The 20,280-nt window shown below is 35.6% G+C and overlaps 1 protein-coding gene across 2 annotated transcripts in view; it reads right to left on the minus strand.

The window, feature by feature from the left end:
* Positions 1 to 20,280, minus strand: part of FBXL17 (F-box and leucine rich repeat protein 17) — a 572,591-nt gene that overhangs the window by 535,929 nt on the left and 16,382 nt on the right. The window contains exons 2-4 of one of the 2 annotated variants that reach the window (XM_069088132.1): positions 19,374 to 19,496; positions 16,537 to 16,794; positions 618 to 749 (exon numbers count right to left, since the gene is read on the minus strand). In XM_069088132.1, coding sequence (XP_068944233.1) covers positions 618 to 749; positions 16,537 to 16,794; positions 19,374 to 19,496 — 513 coding nt within the window. The remainder of the gene's footprint in view (positions 1 to 617; positions 750 to 16,536; positions 16,795 to 19,373; positions 19,497 to 20,280) is intronic. The other variant, XM_069088133.1, reaches the window with a different exon arrangement.

The raw sequence follows: 20,280 nt of genomic DNA on the forward strand, positions 1-20,280 counted from the left end.
CATTGACAATATTTTACATTGTTAATCTCCATTCTGTCAACACTCCTTTCTCCTCCCCAAAAATATTAAATAGCCTAGAACCCAGCCTAAACATCAAACTTAAGTGAGTTACACTAATTATGCTTCCTCTAAGCTTTAAAATCAACACAAATTATGAAGGCTTTTTATCCTAAATAATAGTTTTCTTACCATAAAAGGAATTCTGATATTTTTCGTAAAGTTTTAATAAGTCCAGACAATTTTTATTGTTGAACCACGTATCTACAACATATAATCAGTAGGTATGCAAAATATTGACATGCTTGCATTTTCAGATTTTTTTTTTAATTTACCACATCTACCCAGACTGAATTTATATAGTAAGGTGCCTTCAAAATGACCTTTTAGTAGATGCTCATGCATCTCTTAATGTTAAAATACCATACATGAGCACCTGTTAAATTATATGCTTACTTTTATAAATCAATATTTGAAAAGATTCTTAGTTTTGATTAAACAGTATTTCCCTCATTTACAAAAATAAGCAACATTATGAATAGAGCTCAGATAGTTAAAAATTTATAAAAACCATAATGTAAAAAATAGTTGTCAATCATACATATAGTACATATACTTACAAATTTGTTTTCCTGCATGTATATTTTTTGCAACTTCAGACAGCCCTTAGCTATAACAATCATTCCTTCATCTGAGATCTTGTAACACTGGCCGAAATGAATATCTTTCAGATGTTTGCACTTTGAACCCAGCTGTAAAGAAAAAGATTCAGTTGAAAGTGTGTGTGTGTTGGTTTGTATGGGGGTTTTGGGGGGAGCTTGGCACTTTTTGATGCTTCTGAGGAGATGGACTGGTAGTAATAAAGATTTAACTACCAGAATTCTACAGAATTTTTTGCATACAACCATCAACCTATCCTAAGTTTTAAAATGTGCCAGAGAAAAAAATTATTCCTAATTTTTTTTAAGAAAATCTGTATTCTACCATTACAGAAACCGTTTAATACGTTCATCCCATAAACTCCTTCTTAACCCCTTGCAACACATATGTGCCAATAATTTTTGAAAGTTCAGTCTTTACATTGTTTTACTTAAGTCTTCAATATGAGTTATAATCAACATAACCTTGAAGATGAGCACATAGAAAAATGTAAAGTCATCAATATTATTGAAGTTGGATGAGAAAAAAAATTATTCAATTGAATGCTAAAAAGCAGAACTAATGATCAAAATTAATTCTTCAAAGACAGATGAGCAACAGAATACTAAAATATCAAGAGACCATAGCCTTTTTTGACATAATATTGAATCATTTCTAAGTAGATCTTTGTTTCCCTAGCAAAACAGAAATACTACTACCATGTACCCTACAACAAACTTCCTAGAATATTATAGCAGTTAGTAACCATCTGCAAATTTATATATTGTCATCCAAGAATTGAAAGCTGGCAATCAACACGGGAGTAATGAAGACAACACAAACATTAAGAATCAGAGGAACTAATAAATGTTTATTTCCAAATATAAAGTAAAGGATTTCTCAAATTTATTTTGTATCACACTTGCTGGAAAGGAAATATCTATTTGTAGGGAAAAAAAAAGGAGAGAGAAATGTTGCCATGGTTAGTATTGCCTAAATTAAAAAAAAAAATCAGGTCATTCTTCACATTTGAAAGACCCATACTTTTCACTAGAGGTGAGATGTCTTGAGTCATCTCTGGTCTCTTATCCTTTTACCCAGCTACCAATGACATATGCTCAAAAAGATTAGCCAAGATTGAGGCTAGTAGAGTCTGTGACTCTGGGAGAGTTCTTTGTACAAAATGGACCCACGTAGGAAAAGTTAACAATGTAAAGTCTAGTGCCATATAATCAAACTTCCAAATGATCATTTTATAGAACTAGACAAAAAACTAACAAATTCATATGAAGGGATAATCAGTCAAGAATCACAAGGGAAACTAAGGAATTAAGATGATTTGGTTACTGGTAAATATGACAAAAGACAATAATTGTTAATGTTAGAGGGTCTGCAAGAGGACGACACTCCTGATGGTGCTGTGAATTGGTTCAATTTTTCTGGAAAAAAAAAAAGATCTGAAATTATACCAAGAATCAATAAACTACATATACACTTTGAACCAAAGCTCTTACTCCTGGGTACATTCCAAGGAGTTCACCAAAAAAGAGTAGCAGAATTCATATACACTTTATAGCAATAAATAAATAGAAATAAAGTCACTACCCCCTAAGTAGAGGATGGCTGAACAAATAAATGATGGTGTATGAATGTAACAGACTATTACTGCGCTCTAAAAAAGATAAAATATGAAGAGCTGTTCCTGTCACTTGTCCCTGTACTTCTGCCTTGGCTATCCTCCCTGCCTAGAATGCTCTCCCTTCACCTCCACATCTCATCCTTTGAAATGTGGCTCAAACCCCACCTTACACAGGAGCCCCTTCCCAGGACTCCCACCTGCTAGTGCCGTCCTGTCCAAGTTTACCTTCCAGCTACTCTATGAATCTTGTTTTTTCATGTTATCTCCTGAAGAATGGAAGTTTCCTGAAGGTACAAATTATTATTGTTTTTTCCTTTATATCCCCAGCAGTTAGCACAGATCCTGGTATAAAGTAGATCCTTCATAAATGCTTGTTAATATATCTATTTCATTCCATTGCCAAACTTAGAAAGATGCATAGGAACTGACAGAGGGAAGAAAGCAGAGACAAAAGAACAATTTACATGATAACAATAAAGAAAAACAACACTAAAACTACCTGACCAACTAGGACTTAAGAAGGCTGATGGTAGAGCACGTCTGGTCTTTCAGGAGAGGTCCAGAATGGAATACAAACAGGCATGAGCCAAAGTGCTCAACTGTTTTTCTTGACCTATCACAAGAGAAGGTTCTATGAGATGGAAGGAGTCAATGGGAAGTGACAGTGATGAAAACGGAATATAAATCAATAAAACTTTAAAAGCATAGTGACAACGAGATCAGGTAATTCAATTGCCCCATAAAAAGTTAAGGCCTTCAACTTAAATCGTCTCCAATAATACACAGAACAAAACATGGAGCTAAAATACACTTCCCCTTCCTGCCAAACAATAAGTAAAGAAAACATTTCTTTTCAGAGATTCTCAAACTCTTAACAAGATGCTGAGCTAATCAGAACAGGATTATGAGGTTATAAAAGGGATCTGCCTTCATTTTTTGGTGCTTACACGAAACCATTTTCAGTTTTATATTACTTAAAAAAATATAAACACTCATTTGGTTGTTATGATGACCACAAGTTGAAGGGCAATGAGGAAATTTCAACTGTCTGCTGTTAATGAACAAGTATTTACTAAACATCTATTATGTTGCAAGACATATCACCATGTGTTATAGAATTAGAAAGAAATAACACTGACCAATATGAATGCTTATTGTATCTGTATTTAATGCTTCAGAAGATAAGATAATAGAGTTGAGAAAATGGAAGCATAATAGGACACAGAGGATCCAAGACTCGTCACAAACACTCTATCAGGGCTTACAAATGTACTATTCTATTAAGAGCTAGAAATAAATCACTTCTAGATTCTCTCAATCTAAGAATCTACAGAGAGTCCCCCAGTATCCTACAGAGATTTCAGGACGGAAAGTCACAGACTGAGTAAAAAGAGCAGGCCCCTAGAGGCTTCAAAGCAGATTCAGCACCACTGACTACTCAGATGCACAACCTAGCCCAAGTCTTCCCCAAGATGTGTGGCTTCAGGAGTCACACTAGGGAGAGCAATTTTCATACTTTAATACACTGCAGTGGGGTCCAGCCTGCACTCCCTGACTAAGCTAAACAGAACTGAAGCTAAAGGTCAAACACTCTCCAAGAGATCATGGATGTAAGAGTCTAGCTTGAAAAAGCCTCAGGGTCTGTGGGGCAAGTCCATAGCAGCACTCCAGGCCTAAGTCAAAGAAAGCCTGAGCCCAGCCCAAAAGAACCGTAGGCTAAGCATAGACAGCAGCCTCTAAGAATTCCATATAGGGTTCAGTGGAACCAGTAGCCCAAGCATAGCTGCCAAGAGAAAGGCCCAAGAGTGCCTGAAGCCTGTGGTAGGAACCCAGCATGGAATAGCCCTTGAGCTTAGTAGCATGGGGCTGCGAGGCAGGGTAGGGGTGGGGGTTATGGGAGGACCCTAGGCAGAACCTACAGCAGAGAGAGAAGGTCCCTGAAGGAGTTCCCTAGTCCATCCCACTATACCCAGGACTACACAGGCCCTAACTATATGACAATTCCAGGGTTTGACCCAAATGTATACCCCTTCGATCTATATATGGAAGCATATGAGATGAGAAAACCAAGGAAAACACCAATATCATAAGGAAATACCTTGGTTTGAGAGATATCCAGGGGATAAAACCCAAAGAAGACAGTGACCCCCACAATAACTCCAGGTAAAACATCAGATAAAAACAATGTCCTGGTCACAGGACCACAGAAGTACCTGGAAGAAAAGAAACAAGAGATACAGAAGGGAAAATCTAAGAATGAAAGAATGGCAAGGGAGATTGACACCTTTTAAGAAAAAACAAAAAAACTCACTGAATGCCCCCAAAATCAGAAGGGTCCAGACAGGAAATAATTTGATGAGACAGTAAGAAACATTAAAAAATAAAACCAAAGGACAGAAAGAAGCCGAATAAATTCAAAGGAATAATAGGTCAAAAACAACTAACCTGAAAAGCAAGTCAAGGAGAAATAACCTAAGAATTATCCAAACATCTGAAAATCATAATCAAAAAAGAACTCTGGATACCCTATTTCCAAAATTATAACTAAAATCTGCCCAGAGCTCTTAGAACCAGAGATCAAAGTAGAAAAGAAAAAATCCAATGGTCACCTCTAGAAAAAAATCCCAAAATGGAAACGCCCAAGAACATAACAGTCAAAATCTATCAAGTCCACATCAAAGAAAATATACTCCAAGCAGCAAAAAAGGGTTCAAGTACAAAGTAGTCACAATAAAAATCACATGAGTCATAGCAACTGCTACTCTAAGGAGATGAGTTCTTGAAATGATGATTTAACTGCAGAGCAAAGTGATAACTGGGAGAATAATTTCTATAACAAGATCATTATGAAGAAAAAACTCTGACTTATAATTCTTGATCAATGCAGTAAATCATGGGTTCAAAAGAATGAAAATGAAACAAGCAACTCACTTCCTGACAATTCATCACTTTAATTTTCACCAATTTTAATTGCCTATTTCTGATAAGAATAACATAATTGAAAAGGAAAAAAAGTTATCTAGTTCAGTCATACTACAAGTTACCAAACCATAGCAGAAGCCAGAATTAACATTTATGCTTCAAACTGAGAAAAATATCTACTTTAACACATAAACAACATACTATATCCCCTTCCAATATTCTTCTGACTCAGTATTAGCCCAAAACAAGGTGGGACAGTGTAATATTTCAAGATACAGCTAATCATCGAGAAATTACAATACCCCACATTTCCATTATTTTGAAAGAAAAACAGCAAGGGTCTGATTAAAGTCAAAGAGCAGACGTAAGTGAAATTTAATCTATCTCACCTCTCTCATCCATGCTTATCTGGCATGCAGCAAAATTCAGGTCTAAGATCATGAGTTACAGAAGAGCTACCTATTTGAATTGGTGGAAGAAGTTTCTACACTAGAAGCTCCTGTGCCAATGATGTCATAGACCAGCAACTCAACCCAACCCAACCCAACCCCCCCCCCAAAATTTTTACCAACATATATATTTACCCAAACTATTAGTTGCAAGTACTCGTGTGTGTGTGTGTGTGTGTGTGTGTGTGTGCACGTGCACATGTAGTTTTTTTGTTGTTTATTTGCTTAAGTGGTTTCTGGGAGTACACTTTAAATTTTGTGTGAATATGTGTCTCTGCTTTGGCAGTACTAAATTTATCAACAACAAAAGGAAATAAAATTCCTCACTAACCATCAGAGGAAAGTAAGTCTTATGAAAGGATTAATATTTTAAGACAAAATTGTATTCCTAGTAATACTTGATACATTATTTGTATGGATGAAAATACATAAATATGTATTTATGTAAATACACTTATTTAACAATGCTTAAGTAAATGTTATAAATGAAAACACAAATACAATAGAAAAACATTCTAAGTAAAGTATCTTAGATGTATCTGTGTTTTCTAATTATTTTGGAAAGTGATATACACAGATTAAAGTTTAAGCTTCTGATACTTGTATACATAACATTAAAATTGGTCCATACTTTTTTCTTACATACGTTAATTAAATTTGTTCAATACACTAAACATAAAGATAGGTTCTCATGAAATGCCATGAGGCAATTTTGCCAATTCTTAACTTTTAATTAGAATCTTACCTGTGATAATTCATATAGTATAAGATGTTTTAATACATCTGTTTTTGTAATATTATTTTTCAAGTTAAATGGTTCCAAACATATACTTCAGAAAATGGACATCTGAAAGCACAATTTGGGAACCACTGGAATAAAAATAAAATTAACTCTTCCATCTTATCATATACCAGGAAGGATGCTCAAACCAAATGTAAGGAATTATTTTAAGATTTTGAGAATGGTTATCTTCAGTAGAAAAGAACAGTAATTCTATTTTCCAAAATGTTACTGGTGTTACTACTACCTACGTATGAAATAAAGCCTGAAATTAAACCTAATCATTCTATTTTCAAACTACATCAAGTAAAATTTTCATGTTAAATTGTACAACTACAAAATTATTTTACTATTTGATCAAAAAACAAACTATATTCATGAGTTCAATAGTTCCTCTATTTACCTTAAAACAAGGAGAATATGAAAGGAAAAATGCAAAACCAAGTGCTTCAAAATATGTAACAGCTCTCCCTGTCTCATTCTCTTTGTATGAATATGTATTTCCATACACATACATAGAATGTGTATACATGAATGTATCATCTGATAACATCATGAATGCTGTTCCTAACATTATATTGCCTTAGAATCTAACTTCAACCTAACATAGTATATAAATCTCTGATTGGGTACACTACAAACTCATCTTAGCTAATCTCAACAGGGCCCTCACAAGGCAAGGCAATCCTTTTATTCCTCTCTTGATTATTCATCCCACTCTCTCAATCTTTTTTCCTCTCAAGGTCCCAAATCACACTCTTCTGTCATCTTAGTAGATAACCTCACTTCACTTACAATGGAAATAGAAGCCATTTGCAATTAATTTCCATTAAGAGCCAAATTCCATGAAAAATTTATCTACTTTGAGTTTCTTTTCCTTTCATTCACTTCTCAATCCTTTGCAATCTGGCTTCTGACCATCACCAAACTGAAACTGCTTCCTACAAAGTTATTAATGATTCTCTTGTCAAATCTCATCCTTTTTTACCTTTCTGTAGCAGACTACCTTTTATTGGATAACCCCCACTCTGGGAGAACTCAACTATCAAGTATTCAAACTCTAGTGTAGAGAGAGCAACTCCGATGGGCTGGCCACATCTGCCTAAAAGACTATTTTACAGAGAACTCACACAAGGCAAGTGCTCACACAGAGATCAGAAGAAGCCTTACAAGGACACTCTCGTGGGACACGGGAGACATTGGCAAAGGCCCACCCAGTGCAGCATGCCTACATCAAAGAAGGCACTGCGCCTTATGAGAAAAGCAGAATTGCAATAGCTCAAAAGAAATGTGAGACGCGCAAATTTAGAGACCTATCCAACCCACATGTTCATGTGCACCATTTGCGCCTCCAAGCTCACATTGGTCTCATCAGCCAGTCAGACCTGCTGTACCTTGACCTCAACACAGTAACATCTTCAAGAATGAAGGACACCAACCAGCCAACCTTGGGGATGTCCTCCACTGTATGGAGGAACTGTATGGCACAGAACTCATCCTACTGATTCACGCTTGTCATCATCTTCTTTTGAAAGATGACCCTCTATGTGTCCCCCACAACTATGGCTGCTCCCCAAAGCTTTGTCTCAAATACTCTCCTCTCTCTACTCTTTTGGTGACTTCAAAATGCATTATTTCCAACCCTAGTTTCTATACTGGGCTCCAGTCTCACCATAAACCACCCAATGGACATTGTGAACTGGTACCCACAGGAATCTTAAACATAACATATTCAAGACTGAACACAATCCAAACATTCCTATTTCTCTTCAGAGCACCGAGTCACCCAGGTTCACAACCTCTGAATTATCATCAACACTTCATATTCCCTATCATCCTATATATACAATCAAGTGTCAGATCTTATTTCTACCTCCATACCATCTCTCATATCTGTCCCTTCTCTGTACATGCAGGGAAAACATAATTCACCAGGCCCTTATCACCTCTAAACTGGACTATTTTTCAACAGACTAATGGGTCTCCCTTTCATAAGTCTCTTCTCTCTCCAATTCATTATCCACACAGCTATCAAAGGGATACCCATAAAGCACAGGTCTGACCATACCATGCCCCTCCTCAAACTCCAGCAGTTTGCTCTTGACTCTAGGATCAAATACATACTCTACTGGTTGGCATTTAAAGCTCATCACAGTTTAATCTACCCTTACAGGCTCCCCCATTCAAGCCATACTGGCCTTCTTGCTACTTTTAATAAGCAATATTTCTTCTCTTAATCTCATATTTCTTAAGCACTTCCAAGTACCAGACCAGGCACTATACCTGGTGTTGGGACAAGCACAAAGAATTAAACAATATCTATCTACAAGGAGCTCACATTCTAATAGGAGACAGCAAAGATACATAAAAATATATACAGCATAAGTATAAAGTAAATACACACAAAAAGACCAAATAGTTAAATACAAACCATGGGTAGTTAGAGAATCAGGAAAGGCTTCATGCATAAGATAACACCTAAGTTGTATTTTGAAAGATGAGATGGACTCTAGGAGGCAAAAGAAGCACATTCCAGACATTGGGGACAAAAAAGGTAAAAGCACAGTGATGGGAAATGAAGTATGGAATAATAAGTATGATTATATAATAAGTATGTAATATATATATTATTATACATTTATTATTTTATATATTGTTAAATAATATATAATAAGTATTATATAATAAATAATAAGCACGAGTAAGGAATAAGAGAGAAAGCCATATTGGTTAGACTGCAAAGTGCCAGAGGAAGCCATCCAAAAAGGTTGGAAAATAGTTTGTGGCCAAACTCTGAGGCTTTAAAAGCTAAAGGCAGTCACTGAAGTTGGTTGAATAGGGAAGTCACATGGTCAGACGTGTTTAAGGAAAACTGTTTTGGCATCAGAGTATAGGATGGACTGGAGTAGGAACAGACTTGAGGCAGAGACCAATAAGAACCCACTGCAATAACCTAGGCAAAAGTTACTAAGGGCCTGAGCTAAGGTGATAGATGTATGAGAAAGGGTCAGACTTGAAAGATGTCGTGGAAGGTTGAAATAGCAGGATGTGGCAACTGACACGGGGTGAAGGAGATCCAGGATAATGCTGAGTTTATAAACCTGAGACACTGACAAGATGGTGATTCTTTTGAGAAAAACAGAGACATTTAGAACAGGGTAGGGCTTCAGTTTTGTACATTCTGAGTTTAGGATGTATCCAGGATACATATTTTGAAATGTCCAATGGGGGATCTTGGTGATCCAGGGACTCTTAGGGGAGAGAGCAGGACTGAATCTACAGATAAGAGATACAGAGATAAAAATTAAACCAATGGGAGCTAAAGAGGCTATCACCTTTTATGACCACTGTTGTTCTTCAGTCATTCAGTAGTACCCAACTCTTCATGACCCCATGCACCATAATAAACCAATACTGTCCATGGGACTTCTTAGCAAAGACAATGGAGTGGTTTGCCATTTCCTTCTCCAGTGGATTAAGGCAAACAGAGGTTAAGTGACTTGCTCAGGGTCACACAGCTCCTAAGTATCTGAGGTTGGATTTGAACTCAGGTCTTCCTGATTCCAGGCCTAGTGCTATATCAACTGAACCACCTAGCTGCCGTGATCATTTTATGATTTTATGTTTGGTAGCGTCCTTCAAAATTTAGTTCAAGCGCCATCTCCAAATGAGGCCATTACTGATTTCCCCCAAAATGCTAGTTCCTCCTTGCCAAAATTATCTTACATATACTTTCTATTAGAATATAAATATATATGATATCGATTACTATATATGTATGCGCATGTGTGTGTTAGATGCATATGTGCTTTTCTTCTACAGAATTTAAACTCCTTAAGAACAAGGACCATTTAATATTTGTCTTTGTATTTCCAGTGCCTAGGACAGTGCTTGATACATAGTAAATGTTTAATAAATGCTTGTTGATTGAATACAGAGAGTTTCTCATACCGTATCACTGTGGAATATTTTAAGCCTGTAAAATAAGAACACATCAACTAGAAAAAAAGGTTTAAAATGTGTTTTTGTGGTACATTTATCATCTAGGTTCAATTGACAAGCTTTAAACAAGTTTCCTATTTCATCTCAATTCCATTTAGAGAAAGAAGGAATGATTTCCATTTGTCCCAGAAATATATATATATATTGTCTTACCCAAATTTCCCAAATGTGTCAAATATCCTCTTCAACAGAGTTAGCGTGGGATCATGAGAAGACAACAAGACTTGGAGTCAGATGATTCGAGTTCCAGTCCTAAACCACTACACTTTCAGATGCCATGAGAAGCAAGTACAATGGATCTGGGGCACTAGAAAGGAGCTGGGTTCAAATCATCACTTTGATATTTACAATTTGTGTGACCTTTAATGAACTACAGTAGTATTATGAGCAACACTATCATCATCAATAACCTCTGACATTTATACAGCATTTTAAAGCTTTTATAGTATCTTATATAAATTATCCCACTGAAGAAGCCTTACAACAATCCTATGAGGTAATTACTAAAGGTATTATTATCCCCATTTAATAGCTCAGAGAAATTAAATCAGTGGCTCATGATCAACTAAACTAATAAACAATGGAAGCAGAATTTACACCCAGGCCTTTCTTGATTCCAAATCAAGTATTCTTTTTACTGTATTTTAAATGCCTTAAATGATGATTATAGTAAGTCACTGAAAATAATTTCTAAAGCCCCTGTCAGCTCAAAATTCTATGAACCCCCTCCTCCCAGTGTCAGTTTCCTCAAATTTATGATAATAACAACATCTGCAATGGCTTACGGGGGTGGTTGAAATAGAAGTACTTTGTAAAACTATAACACATCCTACAAAAGACTTATCATTATTGCATTTCAATTCTTAACCTTGGCAATTAGTAAATTTTTAAAAATAATCAGTATGGCTAAGTACACAAAACAGTTATTTGTCAGGACTACAAAATCAACTTAATTAAAATAAATGTGAAACGTGATATGGCAACAAATACTTTGGTTTTTATTCTATTTACATCTTGGATTTATTTTCCAAACTACTTCTTTTTTTATTTTAATTTTTTTAATTAAATTTTGTTTATTTTTAGTTTACATTATTCATTTCCACAAGATTTTGAGTTATACATTTTCTCCCCACCTTTCCCCTAACCACCACCCCAACAAGCTACTTATTAGATAACAGGAAAGCGGTCCTTGTCCTTGAGCTCTTCCTAGTTATTTTCTCAACTACCCAAGTGCTTTGACTTCCTGCTCCATGCTACCTACAAAGGAATGAGTAACGAGCCAGTGCCTGCTAAATTAAATGTATCTAGTTAAATACATGACACTGTAGAAAATGCCACCCCTAAACTTCATAAGTTACCATACCATAGGTACTAGAAAGAAGTCTAGCAATTTAGTCCTTTAGGAAAAAAACAAAAGAGGCCTGTTTTATACTAAATGTTAACATGTGATGGGTTATGCTGTCATGTGCCTACACTGTATGTTACTAGCTAGAAACATGATAAACTTTGTAAATGAGTATGGTCAAGGAATGGGGCTGTCTTCTTATTAAATATTGTGATTATAGAAAATAACCATACAGAAATAATATCTGAGAATTAGAATATAATAAAATATACTTAAAGACGCAGTGTAGCACAGTGGAGGGCTAGACTTGGAAATCAGGAAGATCTGGAGTTAAGTCCTAACTGACACGCATACCATGTTATTTAACCTCTCAGTGCCCCAAGGAATTCCCTTAAACAAGTTTCAGAGAAGGTGCCAATCTGCATTAGGTGAAGACTTTCCTCATTGAGAGCTTCCTATACAAACATTTCACACAAACTATACTGTATGGAATATAATTTAATCTGTATCAAGTTATAAAGCACTTGTGGATCTTAAAGTGTCATGGCAACGTTAGAAGCAATTATACTGTGGAAACATGGAAAATGCTTTTAGGTAACAGAGTTATCAAGTAAAATTGGCTACAGTTAAAGCTAATTTAAAAAGTAAAAATCAGGGGCGGCTAGATGGTACAGTGACTAGAGAACCGGCCCTGGAATCAGGAGGACCAGAATTCAAATCCGACCTCAGAGACTTAACACACTTACTAGCCATGTGACTCTGGGCAACTCACTTAACCACAATTGCCCTTCAAAAAAAAAAGTAAAAATCAGTGTTCTACATACTATAATTCAACATGTTACTATTGTTGCAATTATTAATTTCTGAAGAAATCTGAAACAATCACTCACATATACCTCTTCATTGCACTTCCAAAACCATCTAACACTCTAAATTTCTGCTATTACACCCATTAGAGCCCCAAATCTGAAAGTCTTTTGGTAACTGCTTCGGGTCATAAATAAATGTATAGTTCATATGGAAAAATATACAAAAACTGCATTTGCTACAACTAGTTAAGAAAATCAGTGTTCTGATCAGACCATGTGTATTGCCAAGACAATATTCACAGCACCAATGGTGACAGTGAATATGACAAGCATAGTTCTGAATGATGAAATATAACAGACTCTCCATAAATAAAGCAAAAGTAAAACATTTATTAAGGCACCAGAAAGCCAAATCCCAATACCAGAAAACTGAACCCATCATAGCAACAAAGAAATCTATACACAATAACACGGTAGAGGGCAACACCAATTGCTTTCCTGGGTCCTCTCCTCCCTCCATTCTAACTGCTCTGACTCATTTACTGCTCCACCCATTCAGCAAACTCCTCCCACCATAGGCTAAATATGATTACATTCAGCCTATTAAGGAGCAGGGAAGATCTTCAAATCCCCTTAGGCTTATTAAGGGGCAAGGAAGATCTTCAAATTACCATTACCATTATACCATGTAAAGTGACTTCTGCTCTGTACCTGAAAGCAACATTACATATTATTTTAAAATATTCCTTTTGGTAGCCTAAATTTTATAATCTCTCCTCATTTACTCTAAATTAGAAAATATGGGATACAGACATTGAACTGACAACCCCAATTACCCTGCCTTTCCCCCTCCAAAAAGCAAAAAAACATTGCACTGTACAATCTTCAATGAAATGAAATCCCAGGGCAAAAAGAGAATAAAGTTCCTATGTATTTATATGGGGAGTGCGGGGGGGGGGGGGGAAGGGGAGGGAGAGTGGTGCTAGGGTAGCATTTCTACTAGAATATCAATGTGAATTAGTCACATGTATAGGCTATCTAAATCACACTATCCAAGTCTCAAAGAATGAAACTCCAAAGCAATTAGGCCAATTTGAATAGCATAAATCTATGGACATCTAGGTGTATCACCAAGCACCCCAGAGTCCCCAGGGTGGCTGCCAACATAGGTTCTTAGATCTGCTTTGTAAAGGAAAGCAACTTAAAATGGGTTAACAAGCTTACTTTAATCAGTCAAACATATGTATCGTTTACCTAGTTCAGGGGGAAAAGGTCAGCACCCCGAACTTCAGAATATACAGACAGAATTATCAAGACCGAGAAACAGATCAAGTAGACAGTTTCCAAACTGTCCAACCATTACATCCATACCAAATCAACATCTGGGTTTTTCAAAGCCGGGGGACTCTCAACAACGGCTTCCCAGAGTTTCATCTGATCAAATCACAGAACACTTCTCAAAGTGAGCCCCCAAAACAAAGCTACACATCAGGCTTATATAGCCTTCTCCTGGCTCAGAGAAAGTAACAACCTTATTGACTCACTGCCCAATCAAAAAGTATCTACTGAAAAACAAGCCTCCCACCCCAGGCTCCAGGTGCACTTTAGCCTAGGGGCAGGGAAGATCTTTAATTTGCATTTCCATTACACTAGGGAAATTAAATTTTTCAGGACCATCACTAACAGTTTAAAAAACTGATAATTTATAGTAAATTTATAACACCTAACTTGTCAGGTGTGATTGGTAAAGATCAGGTCCCAAGAGGTTTCACTTCACAACCATCAAACTGGCAAAGATGACCAAAAAAAGGAAATGACAATTCTTGGGAGGGCCTGTGGAAGGACATGCATATTAGTGCATCAATACAGGTCAAGTACAGAACAACAAAAGGTAAAATATTAAATTTTTTAAAAGAGAAAGAACTGGCCTTGGAAACTCAAGCTGAGTGGGGTTCAAATTCTTCCTCTGACACATCCTGCCTATATGACCCTTGGAAAGGTACTTAACCTCTCAGTTTCCCTGTCACTTCTATAACATTTCCCATTCTACACTGGAAGTTCTTCCTGGAATCACTCTCCACTGATGAAATCACAGATCTAGTTAAAAAAACAAACCTTTATGCTAGACTAGGCCTTCTCCCTAACAAGGCTTCCCAAAGCTCTATTCTCATCATGTTATGCTAATCATACCATTTTATAAAATGCTTCTCTCCAGAGGCAAGAAAAAATTTAGGCCTAAGGTCAGAAGAATGATTCTAAACGTCCCTTCTTGCTACAGGGTCATTTACTGAAGAGGGAAAAATGAGTACAAGAAAAATTCATTCCCTTAAAAAAAAAGTGATAAAAAGACATGGAAAAAAAAAATTTTAATAAGATTTGCAAATTATAAACAACCACATGAAAACATATTACAAATCACTACTAGCAAAGGAAATACAAATTAAAACAACTGAGTTTTCACCTCACTTTCCTGTAAACCATTAGACATTTCAGGAATAGTCTCTGTTGGAAGGGTTGTGGGTAAAAACAGAGACACAGGCCCTGTAAAGTACTTCAACCACTGTGGATTTCCATTGGGAATTAGGCAAGAAAAGTGATTAGAATGTCTACTTCCTTTGACCCAGTGATTCAGATACTAGGCATAAACCTAAAGAAGTTAAAGAGAGAAAATTTCCAAATACACAAAAATATTTAGAGCAGCACTTTTTATAGTGGAAAGGAACCAGAAACCAAGTGGGTACCCAATAACTGAGGAATGGCTGAAAAGATTATGTTATACAAACATAAAGAAATATTATTGTGAAGATAATACAAGGCATTCAGAAATTTTAAGAAACCTGAACTGATACACAGAGAAAAAAGCAGAACCTAAAACACAATGACCACAATGATACATGAAAAGATTACCCAAAGGAAGTTGAGATCTGAGTAATGGAAAAAAAAAAATCAATCAAGTTCCCAGAGAAGAGAAAATAAAAATAACACATATCTCTTCCCTTACATTAATGAAAGGTAGGAGATTTACAGAAGAGAATTTTATACACATACTCAAAGTGACCATACTATATATTTTTCACTTCTCTTTACCACAAAAGAAGGTTCAGTTAGCAAGAGAGGGTAACAGAAATGATAGATGTACATACAAAAGAAAAGCCTTTCCCCCCCCAAGAATATTTCAAACTTCCCTGTACTAAATTTGAAGAGACCTGAAATACACAAATTATTCCTTATAAACCCTCCCGAATTCTAAGGCATCAAACAAATTGTTAAATCTTAAATATCTGTCACAGCTAGTACTTTATGTCGAATTTATAACAATATAATGTTCTATATGAATATTTTATAATATAATGGCATAATTAATGTATATAGTACAAATAAGATACTACACATAGATTTACAAATCTTAAAATGTTATCATTATTATGGATTTTTGATAATAGTATAACCTAATTAAATTGTTATAGAAATATATGCTGTTTGTGCTTTTGCTTTTATGACATGAAACCTTGGACAAAAAGAAAAAGCAATCTTCAAATAAAAGTGTTGCTTATGGTCAAATATGATTTGCATCACAATCACATCATAACATTTTCCAGAAATACATTAAGGTGAAAAGTTTGGTCTGCCTATATAAATAAAAAAGTAAGTCATATACTTATCCAATCTCCCTTTTAACCAACATTCAACTGCAAGATGACTAGTGAGCATTAGAAATAAGAGCTGTGACTACAGAACAAAGCAAAACTTGCATACAGATTAGATCAACTGATCTAACCAGTGAAAGACAAGTATCTATGGATAAATGTGAAAGATTCTACATTTTAATATTTGGTCACTATTAAAAATTTCATTCTTCTACCCTCCAATGCATTACTTTCAAATTATTGCTTAAGTAAGAAAATATTTTAAGTTAATATCACTAAATTAATTTTATCAAAGAAAATGATTACCTGCTTGAGTCCTTCATCAGTTAATTTGTCCTGGTTGCCTACATGTACTTTCTGAAGTAAAGGACAATGAGAGGCAACTGCAATGATAGAGGTGTCAGAGAGCTGTTTGCACCTATAGGCTGTGTACCTAAGGAGTCCAGGACACTGAAATGCTAGAACACACACTCCAGTATCAGACATACTTCGACAATCAGAAATATTGATTTCAGTTATATTTTGACTCCTTGATGCAATTTTTTCCAATAGTTCATCAGTGACCTGCAAAAAAAAAAATAAAACTTTTAATTTTAATTTTTGCCAACATGGATTTATTATTGTTAATTTTTTTTCTTAACTTCCTCCCTTCTCTCCATTTCAATAGATGATCTAGCAACCAAGGAGAAAATAATAAGTGAAAAATACCAGATCAGCAGGAGGACACAGGTTCAAACCCTGACTCTTGCCTTTGGTATTTGACTTTTGCCTAGTCATTTAAGCTCTCTAAGACTAAATTTCTTAAACAATAAAACAAGAAAATTGAACTAGATGGTCTAGAATGTCCCTTTCAGCTCTAACACTATGATCCTATGGGGAGGGGAACAGAAGATTGCAGATGATCAGTTAAAAGAGAAGCTACTCTATTGAGAAGATTAAAATTATTCTTTATCATTTTTAATTGTCCTATTTATAATTAATTGATTTTTGTCTGTAACTGCTTAAGGCAAGAACTTAGTTTAGAATTCAGTTAGCCTATGTAATGTGTTAAGTTGAGAAGTCCAGTTCTCTTGCTAATCACTGTTCTTTTCTTACCTCAATGAATTCTGCTATCCTTGGAGAATCAGGTTTTGTATCTTTATACCACCAGCCTATCCTTCAAGGATGTCTGGTTTGCTGTCCAAGGAAGTCTGGACCATTATTTCTGGCCTTGCAATTAACTTTTCTTAGTCACGGGGGGGGGGGCGGTATTGCTAGCCCCTCATTTCCAACTTTCAACCAATCATACTGTTTCCTACACCTCAAATATGTAACCAATCATGCCGTCCTCAGCTCCATAATGTCACTTATCCTTTTCTATTCTTTGTTCTTTTCTCCCAAAATCTATAAAAAGGAAGTTATCTTTTGCTCAGAGCATTTGGCTTAAAACTGAGGCAGTCACTGACCCATCTTATTCTCAGGTTTCACACACTATAAATAAAATGCTATCTTACTTGGAAAAACATGCCTCAATCTACCTTTTTGTTCAATTTCACTTGTGACACTATCAAATGAGCATGTAACAAGTATATTCTATCTTGACAAATGGTCAAAGGATATGCATAATTTCAAAAGAAGAATATAAGATATCAATAACCCCCTCAAAATTCAAAATGTTAATACAAAGAAAAGTGAAACAATCCTAAAGTATCACCTTCCAACCATCAAAGTTTTACAAAGCAAAGATAAAGGAAAAATTAAATTTTATTGTTGGAGAAGTATAATGGGAATGGGAATTTGAAGATCTTCCCCGCCCTTTAATAGACCTGGGGGGAGTTTGAAGACCTCCCCTGCTTTGAAAGTAAACTCTGCCCCGCTAATAGGCTGCCCCCAAAAGACTGAATGTAGTCACATGGAGCCTGTGGTGGAAGGAGTTTTGCTGAAGGCAAGCAGAGCCCACAGGAAGCTGGTAGTGAGAACTGGCCAGATGGTAGGGGACAGAAGAGCTCAGGCAAGGAGATAGAGAATTTTGTGAGTAAATATTGATCTTGTATTGGTTTGTGGGAAGACTGAAGGATGCTGTGGCTCTCAGCGTTATTATGGCTTCTGCATATCTTTGGTACTATTATGAAATTGGTTTACTGGTTTTGGGATTTGGTTTTCTGTTGTCTAAATAAATCCTTCAGTTCTATCCTCTACCTGGAGAATCTGGTATATTTTGCTATCGAATGTCATGCAATACTTATAGTCACAGTCTTTATCGTGATCATGGGCACTGTAAATATTGCATTGGTGCTACAAGGGGCTAAATAGGAAAACAGGAAATTCACTACTTTAAAGGTTATGAAATTGGCTTTGAAAACCATTTGGACCATGCAATAAAAATTACTGAATTATTCCTAATCTGATTCAAAAATTCCCCTCCTGGAATTATCCCCCAAGGAAGGTGACGATAAGAAAACGGTGACATGTACAAAAATATTCACAGCAGTCTTATGAAAACAAAAAGCAGGAAACAAAATAGGTGTTACTCCAACAGGAAATGACTAGCTGAACAACAAACTGTGTTATATACAAAGGTAACAAATGCACAGTAAAGATGACAAAAGATGAAAATGTACTTATATTAGAACTATAGATTGGTTCAACCACTCTGTTTAACACATAAGGTCATTTCGTGTGGAAACTGTGTTATAATTTATCAATGAATAAATTTCCCAAAGTACCAAAGGTAATTAACATAACTCCCCAAATTTCCTAACTTTCACTCAAGACCATCTTGTATATGGCACATTGGATTGAGTCGATGGAGTCAGGAAGACCTAACTTCGAATCTTGCTTCAGATACTTACTATACTTACTTACTAAGACACTTATCACTAGATACCTCAAGTTGTTCATCTGGGGTTAAAAATAGTATTTAACTCCCAGGGTTGTTGTGAGAATTAAGTGAGAAAATATTTGTAAAGTATTTCACAAATCTTAAATCACTATATAAATGCTAGCTATTATTATTATTACCTTTAAATATATTTACAGGCAAAAAATTGGTAGTACTTATATATTAAACACAAGTTGGGTTTAACCCAAAAAGTATGTGAAATATAGCAAACAAGATTCTGAATGTGTTGAAAGTACATAATTCTCAGAATTATACTTCATACCTGTTGACGATTACTAAGATCCAACTGCTTCCAAAACTGAAAGTCTAAACAGAGGTCACGCCAATATTTGCAAACTAATGATGCAGAAAGGCAACGTTCATCCAGGGACAAATTAGAAAATATCTGTGAAGAAAAAAAATACATATAGTAAACAGAAATAAATAGGGAAATACTTTTTTTTTTTAGCTGTAAATGCAACAGTGTTTTGTTTTTTTTTTTTTGGGGGGGGGGTGTTATTGTTTTTTTCTTTGGTCGAAGGGATATTTTTGTTGAGGAATATGACTAGTAGCTCATGGAATACGATTTCCCCATTTCTCTTTCTGCTGCCTCCAGATCCAGTTATATGATGTTGAGAAACTGGTTTCCTCCATTCCTGGGTTACTAATTTATTAAGTTACAAAGTGTACAAAACGAGCCTGATTGTTATAAATACAACAAACTAATCATTGATTTTAAAACACAATTTTTAGATGTTGGGCAATGTACTTCTTAAAAAGCAATTTGTCCACTTCTCAATTATTTGACAACTATCCCCAGTTCTTCAATTTATTCCCTTTGAGAGAGAGGCAATATAGGGGATATTGGGAAACACAGGAGATTCAAGACTGACAGGATTTTGAGTCACTAATACACAGTGATTACATAGATGAGCAGAAGTTATGCAAATGAAATGAAATACCTGGAACATTACACTAAGTCTGCTGCAAGACTTCCAAAGTCATGGTAAGACATCCTAGAGGAAGAAATCAAAATCATGTGGAAACATGATGAAGCATATACATCATCACCATCATCCTCCTGTCTGATACTGGAATTGCTTTCAATGAGCCTGCAGAAGGCAAATTTATATCCTTATACTTATGTAACATCCATTAATACAAAGTCCTTTCATCTACCTTTATAACAA

This window comes from Petaurus breviceps, unplaced genomic scaffold, assembly GCF_028583685.1.
Source record: "Petaurus breviceps papuanus isolate PSGF00001 unplaced genomic scaffold, PetGlider_PUasm1.0 184, whole genome shotgun sequence".
Lineage (NCBI taxonomy): Eukaryota > Metazoa > Chordata > Mammalia > Diprotodontia > Petauridae > Petaurus > Petaurus breviceps.